Source organism: Capsaspora owczarzaki (genome assembly GCF_000151315.2).
Source record: "Capsaspora owczarzaki ATCC 30864 unplaced genomic scaffold supercont2.5, whole genome shotgun sequence".
Taxonomy (NCBI): Eukaryota; class Filasterea; order Ministeriida; family Capsasporidae; genus Capsaspora; species Capsaspora owczarzaki.
Genome location: NW_011887296.1, coordinates 425687 through 435633, shown reverse-complemented (window position 1 = coordinate 435633; position 9947 = coordinate 425687). Strand labels below are relative to the sequence as shown.

At 53.8% G+C, this 9947-nt stretch overlaps 3 protein-coding genes across 3 annotated transcripts; all 3 read left to right on the top strand.

The window, feature by feature from the left end:
• Window positions 1-9: 9 nt before the first annotated feature.
• On the top strand, window positions 10-1645 carry CAOG_08723 (hypothetical protein; the record flags this gene model as incomplete). Its single annotated transcript, XM_011272041.1, has 4 exons — window positions 10-673; window positions 793-960; window positions 1052-1321; window positions 1434-1645. Coding segments are annotated over 4 exons (1314 nt in total), but the record flags the coding sequence as incomplete, so codon positions are not given.
• Window positions 1646-2052: 407 nt separating this feature from the next.
• Window positions 2053-5191, top strand: CAOG_03574 (heat shock protein 90a). The gene is made up of 3 exons (XM_004363245.2): window positions 2053-2125; window positions 2338-2424; window positions 3018-5191. Exons 1-3 carry the CDS (start codon window positions 2096-2098, stop codon window positions 4992-4994), a joined length of 2094 nt encoding a protein of 697 aa, XP_004363302.1. The 5' UTR covers window positions 2053-2095; the 3' UTR covers window positions 4995-5191.
• A 513-nt stretch (window positions 5192-5704) lies between these two features.
• On the top strand, window positions 5705-9653 carry CAOG_03573 (hypothetical protein). Its single transcript, XM_004363244.2, has 5 exons — window positions 5705-6233; window positions 6396-8869; window positions 8946-9037; window positions 9127-9287; window positions 9390-9653. The coding sequence occupies exons 1-5, from the start codon at window positions 5834-5836 to the stop codon at window positions 9521-9523; spliced, it is 3261 nt and encodes a 1086-aa protein (XP_004363301.2). The 5' UTR covers window positions 5705-5833; the 3' UTR covers window positions 9524-9653.
• The last annotated feature ends 294 nt before the right edge of the window (window positions 9654-9947 follow it).

Genomic DNA, 9947 nt, shown 5'->3' with positions numbered 1-9947 from the left:
CCCGCCGAGGTTCCGATCAAGACAGTCCGCATCGAAAAGAATGTCGGTCAGTCGTTCGGCGCCACGGTCGCCGAGGTGAACGGCCGCATCTATGTTGCGCGTCTCATGCTTGGCGGCGCTGCTGCTAACAGTGGTCTGCTGACGCCCGGTGACGAGATTCTGGCCGTCAACGACCAGGACATTTCTAAAAAGTCGGTGGAACAGGTTGTTTCGCTCATCAAGGGCGCGACGGGCATTGTGTCGTTCCGACTGCGTTCGGCGCAGACAGACAACGGCCCAACGCCGCCTCCGCTTGAGATCAAGCGCACTGTGCGCGCGCAGTTTGAGTACGTCCCCGCCAAGGACGAGCTCACCCCCTGCGTGGACGCGATGCTCGCCTTCAAGCGTCGCGAGGTGCTCGAAATCCTCAATATGGACGACGAGAACTGGTGGCAAGCGCGCCGATATGGCACCACCAAGATTGGCCTCATTCCTTCGCTCCCCCTGCAGGAGGTCCGACGGGCCAAGGTCATTGCCCTGCGCAACGCCCAATCGCGCGACTCTGCGGCTGCCAACGGCGCCGGCGGCGACGACGATGGCTCTGACTCGAACGCCAGCTTCCGCAAGAAGGACAGCAAAGCCCTTGCCATGCGCAACCAGTCCATGTATATTGCCACCTCCAAGTCGAAGGACGGTGAGTGTTTTTTCGGGGTGGTGGGGAAGGAGCACTTTTTTGTTGTTGGGTGGTTTTTTTTTTTTTTCCAATGGCTGTCGATGATTCTCACGCACACTTTTGGTTGCTCTCCCGCTTAGTCGACGAAACTGGCAACCTCGGCTTCTACGAGACTGTGGAGCTGCAACAGCCGGCCGCTGGCCGCAAGCGACCATTCGTCATTGTTGGCACGGATGGTGTTGGCAAGAGCGAAATCCGTCGCAAGCTGTTGGGCGAATTCTCTGGCCAGCTGTCCACTGTTGTTCCTCGTGAGTCTCGCCCCCCCCCCCTTTTTTTGTTTGGTTGCGTGCTCTGCTTTGCACTCTTCACTCAACTTGCATTTGATTTCGCTTTGAACAGACACTTCCCGCGCACCTCGAGAGAACGAACAGGAAGGCCGCGAATACTACTTCTCGAGCAAGGATGTCATGACCAAGGACATTGCTGAGAAGAAGTTCATTGAGCATGGCGAGTACAAGGACAACTTGTATGGCACGCACGTCTCATCGGTCCAAAAGCTTATCGATGCCGGCAAGACTGTCCTGCTCGAGGTGCATCCCCATGCCCTTGGACAGCTCCAGCTCATCAAGCCTTACCCGTTTGTGCTGTTTGTGCAGCCCCCATCTGTTGGTACGTTTTGCGCTTTTCGTTGGGATGTTTGATTTTTTTTTTTTGTGTCTGTGTGGTTGTTGTTGGTATTGACTTTTTCTCATTGTGGTGCCAACCCAAACATCCAACACAGATGTCTTGGCAAAAAAGAACCCCGAGATTGCCAAGGAGAAGCTCCAAGAAGTCGTCAAGGCCAGCGACCGCATCGACCGCAACGTTGGCTTCTTCTTTGACGCGACGGTGGTCAACGCAGACTTTTCCGCCACCTACGAGTCCGTCAAGCAGCTCGTGGCACAAGCAGACAAGGAGCCTTTCTGGGCGCCAGTGCCCGCTGCAAGCAAGTAAACGGCAGATGACAGCAGACGACTGATTTGATATTTTGTTCGTTTCTGGTCTCCCTCTTGCATGGCTTTGCGTCCGTATTTCCTGCTGGTTGTGCGTCGTTGTGGTGTCGTTGTTGTGAGGTTTTTTTTCTGCCGTCCATTCGTGGGCGTGCGAGTTTGTGCACTGTGCAATTGACAATCCGATGTTGTTCTTGCTTTTGGACATTTTGTTCCATTTTGTTCCACCTCTTTCTCCAAACTCGACCATTGCTATTCTTGAAGGTGGACGGCTTTTGGCTGTGTTGGTCTCGATTCTTCCGCACACAAAATCAAACAAAACAAAAGCGCGGGGCTTCTAGACGCTTCCATGCTGAGAGCGGTTTTTAAAGAAAAGCCATCCAAAACAAGCATTTTCTCCATTCATCCTCACTCCAATTTTTGTTTCGTTTTTTTTTCCAAACAGCTAACAACAATGGCGGAAACCTACCACTTCCAGGCTGAGGTGCGCTTTCGCTTTTCGAGATGTGGTTGTTTGCTTGCTTGGCATTGTTTTGGTTTCACACTGGGGGTTTTTTGGAGTGATGGACTGCTCGGCTTTGAACGCTTCGCGCAAAGTGCGCCGTGCAGCAAAACGAGATGAAATTGAACACTGACGTTTTTTTTTTTTTTTTTTTTTATTCTGTGATTTTTTTTTCTTGATGTTGCTGCACACAGATTGCTCAGCTTATGTCCCTTATTGTCAACGCGTTCTACTCGAACAAGGAGATCTACCTTCGTGAGCTCATCTCGAACGCCTCGGATGTAAGTGCGCTTGTTGAACGACTCGTTTGGTTGAAAGATCTCGAAATCGTCCATGTGCTTTTTTTTGCTTTTTTTTTTTGCTTTTTTTGCTGGCTTTCGGGTGGCGTTTTCCTGCGCTGAATGCGCTTCATTTCGCACTCGCGCTTCCTTCTTCATGACGCGGCAACGGGGAGTGCCTGGGGGTTGGTCTTTGACGCTCTGCAAACGCGCGCTCTCATCGCCAAGAAACACAGTTTTCGTGTTGTTTCCAATTCCTTCCACGGCCTTCCATCGCCTTCTGTGACTCTTTTTTGTTTTTCTTTTTTTTCGAGTTTCTGCTCCTGCTGCCTTTTTTTTTTTTTTCCCCTGGGTGTGCTTTCGTTTGCATTCTTGCGCTCGCTTTTCTATTCAAGTGGTTGGTGTTCGAGTGGCAGACGACGTGACCAATGCCGCACGTGCCAGCTCGATTTGCTCAGTTTCACTTGCACAGTTTTCGTTCTTTTTTTTTTTTTTTTTTTTCTTGTTCTTCTTCTTCTTCTTGCTCCTTCGATTTCGATTTCGATTTCGTTTGGATGTCAACCAACACTCACCCTTCACCATCCATTGAAACACAGGCCCTCGACAAGATCCGCTACCAGTCGCTCACTGACGCGTCCAAGCTTGAGAGCCAGAAGGAGCTCAAGATTGAGCTCATCCCCGACAAGGAGAAGAAGACGCTCACCATCCGCGACACTGGTATCGGCATGACCAAGGCCGACCTCGTCAACAACCTCGGCACGATCGCTCGCTCGGGCACCAAGCAGTTCATGGAGGCGCTTGAGGCTGGCGCTGACATTAGCATGATTGGCCAGTTTGGTGTCGGTTTCTACTCTGCCTACCTTGTTGCCGACAAGGTGACCGTTATTACCAAGCACAACGACGACGAGCAGTACATCTGGGAGTCCACTGCTGGTGGCTCGTTCACCATTGCCGTCGACACTGACGGCCCCCGTCTTGGCCGCGGCTCTGCCATGATTCTCCACCTCAAGGAGGACCAGCTCGAGAACCTCGAGGAGAAGCGCATCAAGGACATTGTCAAGAAGCACTCGCAGTTCATTGGCTACCCCATCTACCTGCACGTCCAGAAGGAGGTTGAGAAGGAGATTGAGGACGACGAGTCTGCCGAGAAGAAGGACGACGAGGCCGCCGTTGAGGAGGTCGAGGACGAGGAGAAGGACGGCAAGAAGGCCGAGAAGAAGAAGGTCAAGGAGTCTGTCCTCGAGCTCGAGGAGCTCAACAAGACCAAGCCGATCTGGACTCGCAACCCCGACGACATCACCAAGGACGAGTACGCTGCCTTCTACAAGCAGCTCACCAACGACTGGGAGGAGCACCTCGCTGTCAAGCACTTCTCGGTTGAGGGTCAGCTCGAGTTCAAGGCACTGCTCTTTGTTCCCAAGCGCGCGCCCTTCGACATGTTTGAGAACAAGAAGAAGCCCAACAACATCAAGCTCTACGTCCGCCGCGTCTTCATCATGGACAACTGCGAGGACCTCATTCCCGAGTACCTCAACTTTGTCAAGGGTGTTGTCGACTCTGAGGACTTGCCCCTGAACATTTCTCGCGAGACCCTCCAGCAGTCCAAGATCCTCAAGGTTATCAAGAAGAACATTATCAAGAAGTGCCTCGAGCTCTTCACCGAGATTGCCGAGGACAAGGAGGACTACAAGAAGTTCTACGAGAACTTTGGCAAGAACCTCAAGCTTGGCATCCACGAAGATTCCCAAAACCGCGCCAAGCTCGCCGAGCTCCTCCGCTACTTCTCGTCCAAGTCTGGCGACGACTTCACCTCCCTCAAGGAGTACACTGAGCGCATGCCCGAGAAGCAGAAGGTCATCTACTACATTACCGGCGAGTCCAAGAGCGTTGTCGCCAACTCGCCCTTCGTCGAGCGCGTCAAGGCCAAGGGCTACGAGGTCCTCTACATGATTGACCCCATTGACGAGTACGCCGTCCAACAACTCAAGGAGTACGAGGGCAAGAAGCTCGTCTCTGTCACCAAGGAGGGCCTTGAGCTCGACGAGGACGACGACGAGAAGAAGCGCATCGAGGACCAGAAGGTCGAGTTTGAGTCGCTCTGCAAGGCCATCAAGGACATTCTTGGCGACCGCGTCGAGAAGGTCACCGTGTCCAACCGCATTGTTGCCTCGCCCTGCGTGCTCGTTACCGGCCAGTTTGGCTGGACTGCCAACATGGAGCGCATCATGAAGGCTCAGGCCCTCCGTGACTCGTCCATGGCCTCGTACATGGCTTCCAAGAAGACCATGGAGATCAACCCCGACAACTCGATCATCAAGAACCTCAAGATCAAGGCTAACGAGGACAAGAACGACAAGACCCTCAAGGACCTTGTCGTCCTCCTCTACGAGACCTCCCTCCTCGCCTCTGGCTTCTCCCTCGACGACCCCGCCTCGTTCTCGACCCGCATCCACCGCATGATCAAGCTTGGCCTGAACATTGACGAGGACGACTCGTCGGCTGCCGCCCCCGTCGACGACGTTCCCCCGCTCGCCTCGGACGCTGGTGAGAGCAAGATGGAGGAGGTCGACTAAAGCGTTGTCGTTCCCCCCTGCCGGTTCCCCCCGCCCCCATTTTGTATCTTGATCAATCAAAGAGAAGGGTGGCAGTTTTGATCAATTCGGGCGTTTTGCTGCAAGCATTTTAAGTTGTTGTCTGAAGTCCGCTTTGTTTTTGATTTGTCGTCCTTTTCGTATTTCTCCCAATTTGATATCATGTAGTTTCGTTTCCACCATTTGTCCAAAGCTTGATCAATGTGATCGGGGTTTTTTTTTTGGTTTTTTTTTTGTGCAGGATCTGTCGTGTCTCCCGCTCCGTTTGTTCACAGACTATGAGCATGAGTGCCGAGCACGATTTTGCAAAGTGCCGAGTCAAAACAGTGATGTTCAGTACGAATGTGCTGTGCAGCCGACTTTCGTCGATTCGAACCTCGCCCTTGCGACAATTTGGCCAGCGGGTCATCCCATCCACCTACAAATGCGCGAGGGCTGGCAAGTTCAAGTTGGACCCAGCAGTTTTGCCCGAGAGGTGATATTCGAAAGGCTTTACGTCGGATATACTTGTACCTAACGCCACAAGGAAATGGATGGACGAGGGTTGTTCATGCGCAGTGACATAGCTTGCGTGGTGTTTATGCTTTCTTTGATACTTGATCAACTTGTGTAAAGTACCGTTGGGTTGACCACATGCCACGTGAATCCAGATTGGACATGTTCATGAAGAGAGCGGACGCAGTCTACACTCTGTGTTTTGTTCGTTGATTTTTCGTGGTCGCAACGTCTGAGACAACCACTCGAACTGCGTGAGAGACCGACAAGCTGGGCAGCCAGAGCGATTCTCGTGGATTGTTTGATTGCAGCACACGCCCATACACATGGATGATGGCGAGCGCACGGCCAAGCGTATGCGCCTAGCCACGGTGGATGACGCCCCAGCATCCTTGGCAAGCAAACCGGCGCTCGTACGCAGCGGCACGTCCACCTCTTCTGGCGCCGGCGCCGCCGCTGCTGCTGCTGCTCCTCTGCCCAGTGGTGCTGGTGTGTCCATGCCAGTCAACCAGCAGCAGCACACTGGCTTTGGATCGCGCAAGAGCACACTCACGTTCGCCTCATCATCCGTGCCTCCTGCTCCTGCTCCTGCTCCTGCTCCTGCTCGTCCTGCCCAGTCGTCTGCCTTTGCCCGGCATCTGCCTTCGTCTCGACCAGTCCAACTCCAACAACCGACCGTCCCTCCATCCTCATCCGTGTCCACAAGCAAGCCCACGGACAGCTTTGGTGCGTTTCACCCACCGAAAAAAAAGCCCGCCAAAACCCTAGTGTTTCGGTCTTGTTTCATATTGCGTGCACTTGCTTTTGAGTATGCTTTGAGGAACTCACTCGCGGTCACCGCCGTACTTGATTTTTTGAATTCTTGTTCTTTTGTGTGTGTGTGTGCAGATTTCACGCTGGACGATGACGACGACTTTGAGCAGCTGGCAATGTCGCTGCCCGTCATCCTGCTTGACTCGCAGCCAAACTCAACGCCCGGTCAGGTTGTCATTGTGAAGTCTGAAGTCGTTGAACCGATGCCTGCACATCGCTCATCGATGAAGGCTGGGGGTGACATGACCGCACCAGCACCAGCACCAGCACCAGCACCAGCACCGCCCAGGAAAGCACCGACAGGCAGCACTGCATTCAACTCGTCTTCAGCAGTGCCAGCACACGGTGGGTTATCCGCAGACCACGCCCAGCAGGTTGCATCCAACTCCGCCGTCCCGCTACAGATGGCACGAAGCATAGCGGCGGCAAGTTCTGCACCGATTGGTATGGTGATTGCCGCCAACGTTCGCCCAATCACCCTCGTGACTCCGTCTCCAACTGGACTGGCGCCTCAGCTGGCCAGTGGGACGGGCTTGCACTACCCTGGCGACGGCTTCTTGCCAACTTCGAATCGCTCAACTGCTGCTGCGGCTGCGGCGGCTGCTGCCTTTCAGCACAAAAAGTCCCGTCTGAGTGCTTCAGGTACTGCTTCTTCCGTGGTGCCGCCGGCATCTGCAGCTGCTGGGTCGTCCACCTCCAAGCTTGCTGCCATGAAAACGACAGCTGCTGCAGGCTCTTCTGCTGGTGCCTGGCCTTCTACGACCGCCACCTCCCAGTCACGCGCCGATTCGAAACCCAGTGCTTTGGTCCGACTTGTGTCGCCAGCCGCTGTTGCTGGTGCTGACTCTGTCCCACCAACGGCCGCGGCGTCCGCTGCTCCCTCCCCAGCCACTGCGCCATCTGCGGCTGTTGCAGCTGCAACAACTTCTGCAAAGACAGTCGACCCCATTCTTTCTGCTGCACTCGCAAAATTGCGAGAAGCGCAACGACAAGAGAATCAGGAACGACGAACACTGGCTGCATTCTTTGCCTCTTCCTCCTCGTCGATCGTATCATCTTTGCTTCAGCCTTCGTCGCTCGATACTCTGAATCCGTACGCCTATTCCACGAGCGGACTGCTGCCGCTCTCCACACACTCGGTTGATGCCGTAAGCTTCAAGCCCGCATTGCTTGCGAGTGCGACGTCGTCCACGCCCAGTACAGCCGACAATTTCTCGCTCTTGTTGGCTTCCAAGCTGGCAACCGCTCTGCAAGAGACCGCTTCCCCGCATCCAAATCGAGCCGAGGCGGGCGTGTGCAATTTGCTCGCCCTTTTAGACGAGCGATTGGCCGCTCATCGCTACTGCAATGCAGCCATGCTTGAAAGCTTTGCTCAAGACCAATCGAGTCCTGTTGCAACCATGGCCAATCTGAACGAAGTTGCGACTTCTGCCCAAACCGCCCTCAAAACCGAACGTGATGCTCAGACTGCGCTTGTTGTGGCGCAAGCAGAGCATTCCATCCAGAGCGACGAGGATTTGCTTTCCGTACTGCAAGTGCTTGGACCGCTCTTCGAGTCAAGTTTGGTTGTGCGGATGGCTGTCTTGAGCCATGCAACAGGTCACAGTCACGCCGTGATGCCCACCACCACATCCACTTCTTCGGCGGCTGCTTCTGCTGCTGCTGCCAGCCTCGCCGCTCATCCGGCGTTTGAGAGCCTCAAATCGTTCGTGTGTACAACACGCATTCGCAAGCGAACTCACCAGTCAGCAGAGCACCTCGAAGCTGATACGCGAGAACCAGTACTGCAACTCCACGAGAGCTTCCGGCCCGTGCAGTTTCCCAAGCATCTCCTGATTCGCCTCGTCGTGCTTTTCTCAATGTGCACAAATACCATTGGCTACTTGCAAGCTAGCAGCCCTGCAGAAACGGCGCTCAACTCGACGGCGTCGGTTGCCCCGCCAACCACCGCAGAGGTTGAACAGCGTAGGCGTTGGCAACAGTGCCGCATCATTCATTTGAGAGCCATTTCGCTCTTGTTGGCAATGTTCCAAGCCTTGGCGTTTGATGCGCCTGCGCTCTCGTTGCCAGCGTTCGTGCCTCTCGTCACTTCCGGAGCCGTGTCGCGTTTGTTGCACTTGCTGCATTTGCAGTGGATGGTTCAATCCTACGCATCTTCTGCAACTATTTTGTTGGAGAAGGACGCTTCGCAACCGTGCCTGCTCGACATTCTACTGCGTTGCCAGAAACTTCTTGTCGCGCTTGTTCGAAGTCGAGATATGCTGGCCGAGCTTGCGCACCACCGAATCCACATTGTTCCATGCTGGTTCCTCCACTCTGGGACGTGTACCGTTGAGCATTATATTCCTTGCGTGCTCGATTTGATAGGCGTTTGTTTGATTGAGCCGCCATTGGCCGCGTCGCACGATGTTGAGGTTCTGAGCGTTAAGGAGGTTGACACGGCACGGAGCATCCGCTCTGCCATTCTTGATTTGCTTGCCGTTCTCGCTGGCCAAGGACGTGGAGGCTTGGATGTTATGCTGCATCAACCTTGTCCCTGTTGTGAAAAGGTATGCCGCGGCTATTGTGTCTTTGCAAAGGGGGGGGGAGTGCCAAAGGCTGCAACTCACCTTATTTTGACCTCAGATCATGTCGCACCTGATCAGATATCTACAATCTGTGCTATACGAGCTTGGAATGGATCATTTGCCTCCTCTGGATCACTTTTCACAATCTCAGTGTGTCATCTTTTGGACTTGCGATGATTCGCGAAGCGTTGCTCTGTTGTTGTAACAAAGCTCACTCTGTGGCATGCTATGTCCTGCAGGTTAACATCGATTGTACAAGCAGTTTCTCTGCTGCATGTGCTGGTTGTCAGCGATCAAGAGTTGATGGTTCATGTGCGGTACTCGCGGTTTGCCTTTCTAATGATCTGCCAGCAATTGTTGGGACGGTTTGAAGGCCAAGATGCGTTCCTAGAAACCGAAGGTGAGGGTTTGTGTCGTTGAAAATGCAGTCCTCCATCGTTTCTTTGCTTGCTCAACCAACTCGCCTTTCGTCTGCTGTTGCGCATTTCCCCCCCCCCCACAGTTCAACTACGAGACTTGATCGACATTGTCTTGCCACCACTCGAGGTCGACGACGAGTCCAGTGATTTGGCGCCCGACGGTGCAATAGTAGTGCCTGCGAATCCTGTTGAGAACTCTAGAATGGAATTGCAATAGCGTCTTCTGTTTCAATGGTACGATTGATCAGTCTTTCTTCCAACTGCCAAGATGCAATGCGAGTGGGAAGGGTAATCGTCGCCTCCGTGCATTTTGTGACTTTTATCAAACACATACAATAGCTTCCGCCTCTATGTTGACACTGAGAAGGCGGGAAGCAAGTCGAAAGGGAGGCAGGGGGAAAGCCTGGTGAGTTTGTGACGGCACGATCGCCCATCGGCTTTGTAGCATCCTGACAGCCGTCGCAAAAAAGTGATCCGTGTGTACATTCAGTATGTAAACCGTCAGCGTTTTTTGTCCGCGTGCCGACTTCAGCTCCAATGTGGGCGGCCGTTGTCCAAAACGCGCAAGCTGTCTGGCCGGAAACCCAGCCCCTGTCCCTTGATTCGATTTCCAGACACCCGTAGCCGATATAGCTAGGCAC